Below are 13,879 nucleotides of genomic sequence, written 5' to 3'. Positions count from 1 at the left end.
ATACACATATGGGATGTGTCTTTTTCAATCTTTGTGTAAATCTTTTATTTTATTGAAAACTCATATTTTTTTATCATACAAGAGGACGTCAATCTTAAATGGTACAAAAGTGATCGTGGGATTATAATGTGTGTGTGTGTGTGTGTGTGTGGGTGTGAGTGAGAGAGAGAGAGAGAGAGAGAGAGAGAGAGAGAGAGAGAGAGAGAGAGAGAGCAATGACGTCTCGATATGATTTAATCTTAAAACAGATTTAACGCAGTAAGGACAATTAATAACAAGCAAGCAACATTAATTCGACCTTCAAATGATGCTTATACAGTAGATACCTGTTCAAGAGGCTGACGGACAAACAGAGTGCCTTTATTAAAGTTTTGTACACATGGTATCTCTGTATCATCTCTGCATGCGCCCAGCACTTGACAATACTTTATTGAGTCATCGATACATTTGGGGGATACAACGGGGTTCATTTGCTGATGAGTTTAAACAAAGTTGTAACCGAGTCCGTATCGGCACTTTGAACTCCGCCGGATGATTACTTGTGCTGTCGCGGCCAATAATGTACAATGCAGGGTAGTTTATAAACTAAAATACCACACATTACTGCTGGTGTTGCGTCGTGCATTCAATCTCGCTGTGATACGGTTGAACAGGTACACGTGAGAGGGCGGGTCGGGTTTCACTAGCTCCACGACAGCAGTTAATTAACTTGTTATGTACGTTGCGATTAAGTGGACTCTTATCTCGTTTTTTAAACTGTTGTTCTAAACAACTGTATTGTTAAATGAAAGTTCAAATTTTCAAAGAGTACATATTTTGGGTTCTCACTGCCTCTCTCAAATGAAGAATGGGGTATACAGCCCCTTACCTTCAGGAGTTTTAAAAAATAGTAACCCTGTTTCACATACTTAGTACGGCATCTTTTAAAATTTCCATAGACCCTCCCCCCCCCCTCCCCCGCCTTACCATTTCCACATGCTTCCTCTATCCATTGATGATGATTGAAAAAACAAGGACGATTATTACAACGACTCATAACTACATTTGTTTCGATTAAAGGAACACGCAAATGATATTATGCAATAGGTCGAACGCACTCAGGTTATATACTGTACTGCACAATTTCGCAGTAATTGTTTTTGTACACTGATAAGAACAGCTGCAGCTAAAAAGAATTAACCTTATGAAATTACAGAACCAGGTCTTTTTTTAAGGTGCTAAGTCCGCTAAGTGATTTTGCTTATACGAGACCAAAGACAGATGTACACACCAACGAATGCGAGTTGAAATAACAAAAATGTGTTAACTTAAATACAAGAGAGACTGCGTCTAAATGCCTCAATTCGGTAGCAATTAAATGTAAATTCATTGGAGATGGTTGCGGCCATTTGATACGTTTTCATTGATTAAAGGGCTCTTGCCAACCCGAGACGCATGTGGTGAAGATGGGCTGATTGCGTCTCTGATTAAGCTTTGGTGTTACACAACAATATTCACTCCACTTTATAACCGCAATATTTCATTTCATTTTGAATTAGTACAAAACAACACCTGTGCCTTCAGTGGGACAAAAACGGGACATTTTTTTGATCTTAATTATAGGAATGAGGTAAAATTTTCCTGGAAATGTTCCAAACTCTTCCCCTCCCCCTCACCGCCCTCACCTTATCACCATACAACTACAAGAATAATCTTGGCCAAAACATTATCTTTAATCAATTGATAAAAGTAATAAAAATACTAATTGTTATATAGGCCTACTCATGTTTGGACAATCATATGAAGATAAATGAATAGGCCTAAATAAAACTATGCCATCGAAAAGGCTGCAAGTTGCGGCGTCACCCGATCTCTTTTTTGGTGGGATTTTTAATACTTCTTTTTTTAAAATGAAAATTGCCCAAATTAACAATCCACCGGGTATTATACATAGGGGAGACCGGGGCATCATCCTTTCACAAAGCCAACATAAAGTATTCGTATAGGTCTATCTGTAAATGTAAGAATGTATAGACGTGATATTAATAAGGTCTACTTGCCATTGTGTTTGTTGCGATTGCGTCCTAAAAGCTAGCACATTTACATTTGCTCCAAGTTGATATTATATACTATTACTTTTGAACTCATACAGAACTTTGCTTACACACCAACCGGCCCTTATATTGATTCAAAAACCTCCTTTCACTCCCTACATGTAATATTTTTGTGTTTCATTTATTTTTCATGTTCGTCCAATCAAACCTTAGCAGAACATCCGTGCTGAACTGATGTTAGTGTTTGGGGTGAAGGTCGTTTATTCATTTTGGTGGTAAGACGTTTTTGGGTGTTATTTGTGTCTATTTAGTAAAATAAAAAACTAAATTTAGTTTTTTTTTGTAAACCAAAGAGATTTCCATTGTTTTAATAACATTTTAAGATGAAGAAGTGGATCTCAACAATTGTTGGGACCTCGGTGTATTATCGTTAAGGGTTGATCCCTTTTTTCTCGTCGTAGCCTTTGCATTCCATTCTAACACAAATTCGATCACATTTGAAAAAATAATTATAATTTTCCCCAAAACTACCTTTTATCATCCAAACTACCAATTTAACCGTGCAGACTCACATTTTAGTATGAATTGCTCGCTGTGTTTATTACTTTTCATGAAAATTGCAGGTGGAATTGAGGCCCGCGCGGGATGAGTTCTCCATCATCGGTTATATTGTGGGTGAAAGCAGAACCCTTCAACTATGGGGCACTCCAGGTGGCACCACACCCTCGCCTTTCACCACACGTGAGTCTTAGGAACAGTCCTATTTCAACTGAAAATAAGACGACAGAAGTGTGACTTGATTTTAACAATAGCTTATTTTCAGTAATTTTGTATTTTATGTTATGAACTGCAATATTGTAGAGATTCAAAGGTTCAGTAATTTAGTATTTTGTGTTATGAACTTCAGTATTGTAGAGATTCAAAGATTTCATTTGTTTTGCTGTGTAGATATTAAGTATTAGATGCCTTCAAGAAAAAATGGTGAATGTCCATTAAGAATCACAAATTTGTCACCACGTGATACAAACTATATATTATTATTAATAATTTATGTGGGAAGTGCCAAAACAAATAGAATATGTCTTCACAGTATTTAAACTGTCATTTTTATGTCTTAAAATATTGTATTTCACATGTTGTTTTCTTACTTTCAGAATGTCAAAAAGATTGTGCCTTATGCTAAGACCAAAGGGAAACTTGGATTTCCACAACTGAGGTATTGTACATGTTTTCAAAAATATTTAATTTCAGCCAACATTCTCTCGCCTTAAAAGCTCCATGGAAGGCTACATATTCTTTAAATGTTCAGAAAGATTTTCACCACGTCTTATTTTTTGTTCAATCAAGAAGACAGGAAACATAAGAAAAAAAGAAAAATAAGAGACGTTTCAATTTTGCCTTGCATATAGCTCAGTGAAATTAGACAGATGATCAGTCAGCATTTCTTCAGTCAAGAAATGGACATGAATCTTCAACGTTAAACTAATTTTAAAAGGACACATTTCAAAAGGACATTTTGTCCATTTTCTAAAATTTCTACATAAAAAAAGTAATACTAGACCATGAAATAATATTTAATAATTTATTTACCAGCATTAGTTTTAAAGATAATTTCCAGTAATAGCAAAATACATTTATTAATCATGTGATCAGCTTTAAAAATATAACATAATTATTTAATACTAGAGTATAATATCAGGTTTGTTTTAACAGTTTTAACTTAAAAGTGTCAAAATTTATGCATAGACAATGTATACTTAGCTTTGTGAAGGTCTGTTGTATAAGCTAAGTAGAAACCATGCATTAATCAGATTATTCCAACTCTTTTTATATAACTGTGTAGAACTGTACTCATTTACTGTTAAGGCAAGTCCTGATTATTTTTATTGACACCCTGGTCCTGTCTTTTTGAGTGTTAAAATTAACAGCATCTTGAAAGAATCTTGTGCTCGGTAAAATGTGACTTCAATATCATTATCATCTCAACCTATAGTTTGACTTGATTATCTTGATTTACAAGACATTTCCTGGGCCATCTCCTTAACGGTTCTGTCCACAGTCTTCTGTTTCATCAATAAGCTCAATTTGCTCGTGAAACATCTTCTTCCTCCTTGGAGACATTTCATTGTAGATCTGTGCTAAGACTGCAGCTTGCTTTGTAGGAGATTTTGGCAGACACTTCTGAACTCTTTTAGTGGCTTCCTCAAGAGACCAAGTGTCTTGATAGGAAGAGCACTCAGGGGGGAGATTCTCCATTTCTCTTTTTCTTTTTCTTGCCTCTCTTTTCCTTTCTCTGTCTCTTCTGCGTTTCTCCTCCAAAACAGCCTCTGTCATATTTCTAACCAAATGCCTTTCATTGTCTTTCTTTTTCACTTCCTTGTACTTCTCTGGATTACTTTGAAGTCTTTCTCTATAATTTTTCTGTCTGGCAGCAGTTTTAGAGAGTGACATGGTGGCAAATCAGTGGCACTTGCAACAGTGCTTCCAGATTCCAAACTTTTATCAGCTTATATACTTCAGAGTCCAAAAGCTGTTAAAAGAAGCCATCTTTTTGACCAGTGCATACTCCCTTTGATCACAGGTAATCAAAGTTACCTGAATGGCTGTAAATTTCCCTTTAATTCCCCTTTAAGGTTACTGTATCTTTCAGGTACTTAATTAAAGGTAATTGTACAGTTGTCTGATCAAAGGGGTTACCTTGATTGGTTAATCCTTGATTGCAATCAGCAGAGTTACCTGACATTTTAATTGAGTTACTGCTGATAGATAATATCAAAAGTGAACTTGTCATCCCATGATCACACACTTGATCATAGTTACCTGTAACTGTTCAAGGCTTAGATATGTAGTCTCTTCTATTTTTAATCTTCTGATCATATTAACAACTATAACCAGATCATTTTCTTTGCTTTTCTAAAAATCATTATATTATGTATATAAATAAATTTTAAATAAAATTATATACTGGGAGATTTATAGTTTTTGTCACAAGTTCTGTATTTGAAGTCTTTGAAGAGCTCAGGTGCCATTGCTTGCCTGTCTATATTGTGCCCAACCAACCAGCAAAAAATTCCTAGAGCTTAAGTAAACTTCCATGATGCTTGCTGACCTTCCAAAATTATTTTTAGGTTTTGATTCAATTTCTGACTGGAAAGTTACTGATCAAAATTTTTTGCACATTTTGTTGACCCTCACGATGTTTGAGGAAAATATGAAGTTAATAATTTAGCTCTTTAGGGCCTGCAAATACTAAAAAATAGACTCAAACTTTATTTTATCCATATAATTTTCAAATCATGTACATTTTAACCAACTTGGTTATATGTAATCTTGAGTGACTCATAATTTGTCTTTAGTGTAACTAGATCATAAAATTCTTTCAAACTTAAAATTGATTCTTCATTTGTAATTATAATTGACTTTTAAGATATTATAATGTTTTATGATTGTTATGTTTTATTTACAGCTATTCAGTGTGGAAGCACATAGCTTGCAACAAACTGCAGCTATCAGAAGACCTAGCATGGATGTAAGTATTTAACATGCGATTTATCAAGTAGAGTTTCATAGCAACATACAATTTTTGTGTTGGTTTGTTTTAAAAAGACATAGCTGACTATGGTAAGGCCATATGAAGTTTGATTAGACATTACATGGGTCAAATGAGCTCTGTCATTTCTCCCAACCTTCAACTTGTGAAACTTCCAAGAGCCTTGACTCAGCAAAAGACACCCTGAATATTTGTTACTAATTAAGTAAGTGAACTAAGATATTTATGAAAATTTGTTAAAGCACAATTATGTTTGTTTTGTAGGTATTTTGAGGGTTATTTACTACTGAGTGACATGCCATCAGGACAAAAGGTTGCTCTTTACAATCAGTTAGCCAAGTGTAAAACATCAGCAGATCGTGGTAAGCTTCTATATATTTCATTGACTTTATTACTTGATTTCTTGTTTGCAAAGACACTGCTTTAATTCCTTTTCCAATCTTGTATATATTATTTATCAAATACGCCTTTCTCCAATTTTTAAATGTGAAAAAAAATTGTGTGAATTAGAATGTATATTTAAACATTATATGCATGAATTTTTTGACAGACAAATGGCGGGCACAGCTGACAGTGGACACCCTGAAATTTGTGCTGTTACTGTACATACAGCAACTTCACAAAATCAACTTGCGGACATCTATGGTACTGAATGAGGAGTATCCTTTGGTTGGTGTTAATTTAAAATCATATTTCAGGTTACAAATATATATTTTTCATTCATCAGTCTGATCTGTTAAATCTTGTGTTGCCTCGATTTGTAAATGGTTACTTTGGAACAGGTATATGCACAATTAAAATTTCAATTTTATGATATGTTTATTAATAGATATTGATACTTTTAAGTGCTAAGCTGTCAAAAAAATTTTTAACGTATATGATTATATTTGTTTTAATGTTTAAAAAGTCTTAACTCTAGTTCCAAAGATGGCCAAGTAGATCAAGATCCCCAGAGCTAGAGGGCAGGTCAACACCATCTTCATCTAAGGTAGGACTTCTGAAGAGGTTTTTGTCAAGAACTAGAACAGAGTTCTAATTAAAACTTGGTGTGTAAAAAACAAAGCAAATTTCAAATGCCATCAGAAGGAGTGCTGTTTGTCAAAAGTCACTTTTAGGCATCAGCTAATTTGTGTGGTAAAAACATGGGATAGATTTCTTGTCACCTTTTCAGGTGCTGAATTCCTGACCTGTTCCTTTAACATTCATATAGACCCTTACTTTGTTTCATGTTTTTTATGTACAGACACAGATGTGTCTGTACATATTGCCATCACCTGCGTCTGTCGTCGCCGATGGCGATGCCGATGCCGATGCCGATGCCGATGCCGGCGCCGTGCACTTTCCTTGTAAACACGATAAGTGGAGGGCAGTTTTACTTTTTGGCTTTATATTTACAGAGCTGATGAATATTCATAAAACGCAGGTCAAGTTCGAAAATCAGTATGATCGGGCCATTATTGTAGAAGTTATGCTGTTTTTTCACTTTTCAGCATATTTTTCACATTTCCTCAGATTCAATTCTTAGGCATGTTAACAGTCTCATTATTAAACTAATAAGATACATAAAAGTGTTTGTTTGACATTTCCTGCATCTTTACAACATTGTTAGTTGATTTTGTAAAAAAGATGGTAAACTTGTTATCATGTATTGTGTCATAAAGTTTCAAAAATAGAAAAAAACTCATATCATTGCAGTTTGTCAGATTCAATCATTCACTATGTTCAGAATCTCAGAATGGAAGAAATTGGACATTTAACACTGCTCTGTTGATATTTTTTCCATCTCATCAATTTTCTTAGTTGATCATATAAAAATGGCAGTAAACCGTTAATTTTGTGTTATGTTAAAAATTGTTAAAAATGGAAAAAAAACATTTCAGAACAGTGCTGTCTTGTTTACATTTTGGCATTTTCAAGTTGTGACTTTGAAGTTCCATGGGCCTGAAAACCTTTGCTAGTCACATTTTCTGAACATCCATGATACTAATATTTTATTATTAAAAATTGATGGTCATTATGCTGTTAAACATTATGTAATATTGCATCAAAATTTGAAAAAAACCTATTTTGGGCACTGTTCCCATGATGACCATTTAAGAAAAACCATGTCAATTACTGTTCTTAAACAGTACAGTAAATATATATAGATGTGTCTGTACATATTGACATCACCTGTGTCTGTCGTCGCCGTCATCGCCGTCGCCGTGCACTTTCATTGTAAGCACGATAAGTGGAAGGCAGTTTTACTTTTGGGCTTTATATTTACAGAGCTGATGAATATTCATAAAACACAGGTCAAGTTAAAAAATCAGCATGATCGGGCCTTTATTGTAGAAGTTATGCTTTTTTTTTTCACTTTTCAGCATATATGCAACACTGTAAACACATTTCAAGAAAAACCGATAGGCTTGTTGTCATGAAACTCACAGGAGTAATTGATCTTACTAAAACGCAAGTCAAGTTCGAAATCGGCATGCAGCCTGAGTTGGAAAAGCAGTCTAATTGGCTTCTTTTTCTGGAAGTTATACATGTTCAAAGTGTGAACTTGAACTCCCATGGGCCTGAAGCCTTATGCTTGTTACACATTTTACTTACATTGGTATTACCTGTTGAGCATAATTAAAATTTGATGTTAAATTTGCAGTTTAACATAATGTACTTTTGCATCAGAATTGACATTAGCCTATTTTGTGCATAGTTATTTCCTGCTTTTTGTCTGTACATTTGACAGCTTTGCTGCCTTGTTTTTTTCCTTTTTACTAAGTATAGTGTAGTAGATTTATGAAAAGAGATCTTTCCATAACAAAGGCACTTTCCATAACAAAGTGTATAGATATTTTAACTTATTATTTAATATATACATGAAAATAGTTTAGTCATCACACAATGTTTGTACTTCCAACGTTTTTCTCTTAAAGGCACTGGATGAACACAGTCACCTGACCTTTGTGTTAAACCACCTGAATGAATTAATGGAATTACTTATTGAGCCAGGTATGTAGAAGGTGAACAGCACGGCCATCTAAAATGAGTCATTAGTACTTTTGATGTGCAGGTTATTTGCATAATTGTAATGACTGTTCAATTTTTTAAAAGTTAAAACTTACAAGTTACATTTTGTATTTATTCAACAGCTTTGATATCTTTCTTAAAAGCCCAATCTGAATAAATTGCTGTGCTCTGAAGTACTGTAGTATCCTGTTATTAATGATTATACATTATTAATAATAATTTTGAAGAAAAAAAATATTACTTTCAGATGCATATGGCACTGCAGGCAGTGATGTGAATCTCAGTATGGAGGCAGTGGAGGCACTCAGTTTCATCATTGCAGGGTCTCTTGATAGAAGCAAGTAGGTGTCTCTTAAACCCATTTTTTAAATTCATTAAATTTTCAGTTGATACTGCACATTTAATAATTACACCTGGCAGCATTCAAACTTGTTGCTTTATTGGCATATTTCTACATAATACACTGTACATTGAATGTGTTAAGGTTCATCATGTCTTTCTTTTCCCCAGGGCTGTGACACCAATACATGAACTGGCACTAACACCACAGGCTGTGAAAGCTAAGAGTGGATTCTCAAAGGTAAAAATAAATCTGGCATGATAGGATGCATGACAGACTGGGGATATGGTGTTTAAAACACAACTGCAGTGGAGATACTGTATGTTATAGTTAGATGGGAAAGGGTGTTAATAAATAGAATTAACTCAAGAATGATTACAAATGCCTCACATATTTGGATATCAATTTTTTTTCAAGGTTCATAATTGTTAATGCTTCACTTCAACATACTCTGTGGCAAGAACTAAACCTGCTTTTCAGAAAATCTGAATTTTCTTTTTAGGGCATCACTGATAAAATGTTTATGGCATCTGTTGTAGTCCTATGAAATGTAGCAGTCTCAAGCATTGTCCATTCTCACTCTTTGTGAAACACCCCAAATGTCCTTGTTTGAATTGACAACTTCTGATTCATGATTCAAAATAGACTTAATTTTTTGTTTTTAAAGTTAAGACCAATAGACTATAGCTAGCATATGCATGTCTGGTTATTTCAGATCACTGGGACGTTTTCCTTTAGAATGCTCCAGTCTTGGTTGCGGGCAACCTTAACAACCAATCCCTTTGGTATTGGGTCATGTATTGCCACTGGAAGGAGACTTTCATGGCCAATGGCAGGTATAGGACTGCTGTGCTTGCTTTAAACTTAACATTATATGCTATTGTCTATATGCTATCTCATTTTGAAAGTAAAGATGACCACCTACATGCACTTATAGGGATTACACTGGGTGATGTTTATCTTCAGTTTCTGACTGGGAGGTTTTACTTACATTTCATTTTAAGGTGTTTGAAAGACTAGTAGATCATTTTGCATGAGGGCATATCTGTGGTGAAGATTTCAGTGTTGTAATCATTTCTTATGGGAAATATGACTATATGGTTAGTTTTGTGTAGTTTAATAACATGTATGCCTAGTTTTTACATGTACATGTTGGATTTTTTTTTTCATTTATTTTACCTTGTCAGACTAAGTAAATATTAACATTGTCATGGCAGGCTATAGAGTTTGCATGTATTTATGATATTTTCCGGGCATTTTCCATACTTGCCAGCTGAGGACAAGGAAAGCAAAGGGGAGAACTTGGGCAAGAGAGGAAAGATAGCCACAAATGCCCACCTGGTCCCAAGGGAACATATCATGGGGTATGATTATAAATAACAGAGCTTTTGTAGAGAAGTTGTATTATTTACTGAGTTGATTGCTAGAATTTTGATAATTTTTTTTCATTGTTTGAAATCCTTTTAATATTGATCTGATACAGTAAAATAAGTCATTCTATATATTCATAATCATATCTATGATCAGATTTGAAAATTTTAATGAATTTTCATCAATTTGATTTTTTTTATTTTAGCAACAAAGTTATAATTATGTCTCAAGTCTGCAAGCAGACAATCTCACGGGTAGGTATGGAGTATTTTAGATTTACAGATGTTAAGGGTATATTATAACTGAAGATAATAGAAAGTAAATTATTTTGTTGAAGAAGCCATAATTGGTACTTGACACTTTCAACATTCTGTGAATACACCAATGAAAAAGTTATTGCATGCAGTAATTTGAAAGATATGGATGTACAAACACACATTTTCAGCCTTGGCTATTAAGTATATGGAATATGATATGTACTTATTGTCATTAGTACTGTTTGGAGTGTATATTAAATAACAACCTTAACTTAGTACTGTATAACTTTTTTTCAGAGTTCTGGTACTCTAGAGATAGCTACAGTCAAAGTTCATAGGTGTCATTTTGCCTATTTATATTTATTGTCCCCTATTAGGTAAAGTACCTTTTGTCTCTTTGTAGAATATTAATACCTAAAAACATCACTTCAAAGAGTCCATACCTAAATGCACAAATATTTATTTAAATGTAGAAATTAGCAGACACATTAACACTTTGAGAGCACAGTTATCAACTAGTGAATTAATGACAAATAATCTCTTCGATTAAAGATTTATCTGTTTTTGCCACTATTTCAGGTCTGTGAGTATTGAAAAGTGTCGTAACTCCACCATCATCCTGGGTGCTGTGGACACAGTGGTTCACGTCAATGCTTGTGAACAGGTCACGGTCATAGGAGCATGCAGGCGCTTCAGTGTCAGGTAGGGAAATCCATTCAATCAACACAGACTCTATATATTCACATGAATGATAATATCCCTGTTTTATGTACTACTACTGCTACTACTACTACTACTAGGTGGTTCATCAGTATGTCATACGCTTTCTTCATTTCAGCACCATGGAGCTAAATAATGTTTTGTATAGCCTGAAGAATATGAGTATATCATTTTGGTTTGTTTTGTTAAAATTCAAACTTGATTCCCATTGGTTCTCAGTAAATCTTTACAACTCATGAAATAAATGACAAGCAAACTTCACTTGTACTTCCAGTAACAGTACATTGTGTACATTCCACCTCCTGACCCCCACAAGACCCCTGATATTAGGGGGCAATGACAGCCTAATCTTGGCCCCCTACCATACCCACTATGCCAAGCTGGAAGACCACATGGCTACAGTGGGCCTGCCATCAGTACCTAATGTCTGGGATCAGCCTTTCTGCGTAGGTTAGTATGACGAAAGTGATAACAATTACGGGTTAAATGTTTTCAATTTTATTGAGAACCGTCCTTTTTTTTCTAAGCACCAGTGGCTTCCAGGAAAACTTTAATTGTGAAATTTACCCCATGACATATTATTTGTAAGTCTATTAATGCACTTGAAACCACTTAACAATTATTTATTTGTTGTCATGGTGAAAATATGTTGCAATGCATGCTTTGACTAACAGTTATAAATTAGATGTATCACGTTTTAGGTTTTAAGATACTTGTTCTGTTAACATATTTGTTTGAAATGTGCATCCATTTTGTTAAGCACCAATTAAGAGGTCAAGGCCAGGTAGGACGAATGTCAGACATAGTGATATCTTTTCTTCAAAATTAAGATGTGGTTTGAGCTTGTTTATTTGCTTTTATGTTTTTTATTTATTATTTTTTGAAAAACTATTTGAAATATGTACAGCATTTGAAATTCTCCATTTCTATGAATATGATGACTTTTTGAAAATATCGAAGTGGGTTACATGTGCAGTTCTTTATCTTTTAAATTGTTTTTGACTTGAAGTGTGACCTCTTGAACTTTTATCATTGTTTATGAAAAAAGAAAAGAAAAATTAATGATTAAGAACAGAACATTACTCATTTTATGAATGGCTATGGTTATTTACCGAAAATATCATAGTTAATGCCACATATTACTGTGATAACATGACTGACCTTGTGGATGATACAATTTGGAATCGACCCTCATTTTTCAGTCATATTTCAGAAGTGCTCATATCTTAAAACTGACCTTTCCTTATGTTCACACCAGGTCCTGACCACCATGAAGACCATCCAGTCTGGGAACTCATGCCACCTGCAGACTTCTACACCTTCAACATTCCATTTGAAATGCAAGGGAATACCAAGGTGATTGGGTGTTTTTATGAATATTCTTATAAGGGTTAATTAGTTTACTGAAGGGTTTGATTAATTGATTTATGATATGAAGTATAAAGGACGTAATTGGATATTTTTGTTTGGTCAAGCATAAAAATTGGTTACAGATATTTATGAAGAGAAAATATCAGCAATTATATGTTGATTATTTATCTCATAAAATACTTTTTAGTGAAATATAAAACCAATCTGAAATAATCAACCTAGCATGGAAGGTAACTGCATAATTTCTTCCATTTCTAAGGCAATTCCATATGAAATCCCCCCCAAGTACAAGAAAGCCATCAGCCAGCGGGAGAAGCAGATAGACCTGTGGCAGAAGACTGTGAAGGAAGCTGGGCTGAGTAAAGAGCAGAGGAAACAGTTCCAGCAGCTGGTAGAAACACACTTTCAGGTAAACTAGAAAAGGTGGTTGTTAATTTAAACCACCAGTTCAAATAAACCATTTAGTTAGAAGTAAAAAGATCTGTCCCTGGTTTTGACTTCAGCCTTTCAAGATAAAATGAGCATATAAAACAGGTTTTAGCAAAAATTACATGCAAAAACACCACTTTCACCAAGAACAATCAAAATAAAAAAGATCTATAACAATTTTTTTACATATGAATGTTGTTCAAAGAAGCCTTTTGGGCATGCATGAATGTCTTTTCTCTATATTTCTCAAGGACTGGCTGGTTGAGAGTGGCCATAAACGAGAAGTGGATGGTTTAGCAGCTCCTGCCGATGCCAAGAAAAAAGGAACACCTTGAAATAACTGAGAATTTTAGTCCCCAAAATAATATAACTATTGCTTCTTAAATGCCAAAATGAAGAGATGACAATGTGTAAAGGAAAGTGATTTACTTAAACGAAGTCCAAATATCCGACCCATGAAATCTGATACATTTATTATTTATGTGCTTTATAAAGCAATGATATTCCAAATGTATTTGTATCCTGTTGATAAAGTTGCCATGTTTAAAGACTTATACACCCAATTGTTTGCTATTCGTGAAGTGCTTTGTGTATCTGAAGCTTATTGCAAAGGATTTCTTTCCAGTAGAATGATTTTACGTTGACATTAATCCAGCTTTGAAATTTTTGCATTTAAAAATCTATCTGACCATTTAATGTTTAAATATATGATGAAATTTTGTTAAGGTAAATGTCTTACTCGTAGTTTTATTTCATTTTGTTATTTGGTTTGTCAATGTGACTGTTCAGAATTAGT

The 13,879-nt window shown here is 34.1% G+C and overlaps 2 protein-coding genes across 2 annotated transcripts in view; one reads left to right on the top strand and one right to left on the bottom strand.

The window, feature by feature from the left end:
- The window catches only part of LOC106168621 (uncharacterized), a 25,133-nt gene extending 22,388 nt beyond the window's left edge, over positions 1-2,745 (bottom strand). Inside the window, exon 1 of the mRNA XM_087002261.1 lies at positions 2,606-2,745. The gene's annotated coding sequence lies outside the window, so the exon portion shown is untranslated. The remainder of the gene's footprint in view (positions 1-2,605) is intronic.
- On the top strand, positions 2,651-13,879 carry LOC106168608 (TBCC domain-containing protein 1). Its single transcript, XM_013547736.3, has 18 exons — positions 2,651-2,774; positions 3,188-3,249; positions 5,500-5,562; positions 5,848-5,945; positions 6,134-6,242; positions 6,511-6,571; positions 8,502-8,577; positions 8,843-8,936; positions 9,106-9,175; positions 9,651-9,771; positions 10,209-10,299; positions 10,512-10,560; positions 10,861-10,940; positions 11,143-11,265; positions 11,558-11,733; positions 12,542-12,639; positions 12,914-13,063; positions 13,335-13,879. Exons 1-18 carry the CDS (start codon positions 2,679-2,681, stop codon positions 13,416-13,418), a joined length of 1,701 nt encoding a protein of 566 aa, XP_013403190.2. The 5' UTR covers positions 2,651-2,678; the 3' UTR covers positions 13,419-13,879.

Source organism: Lingula anatina, chromosome 1 (genome assembly GCF_051362555.1).
Source record: "Lingula anatina isolate TDL-2025a chromosome 1, LinAna3.0, whole genome shotgun sequence".
NCBI lineage: Eukaryota > Metazoa > Brachiopoda > Lingulata > Lingulida > Lingulidae > Lingula > Lingula anatina.
This window is presented reverse-complemented; position numbering and strand designations above follow the sequence as displayed.

Excerpts from the sequence above, each read along its gene's own strand:
- LOC106168608 (XM_013547736.3), top strand. The coding sequence starts at position 2,679 with ATGAGTTCTCCATCATCGGTTATATTGTGGGTGAAAGCAGAACCCTTC. Across the intron at positions 6,243-6,510 it reads TCTATGGTACTGAATGAGGA|ATGGCCAAGTAGATCAAGAT; the intron begins GTATCCTTTGGT and ends CTAGTTCCAAAG. Across the intron at positions 11,266-11,557 it reads TGCAGGCGCTTCAGTGTCAG|TAACAGTACATTGTGTACAT; the intron begins GTAGGGAAATCC and ends TTGTACTTCCAG.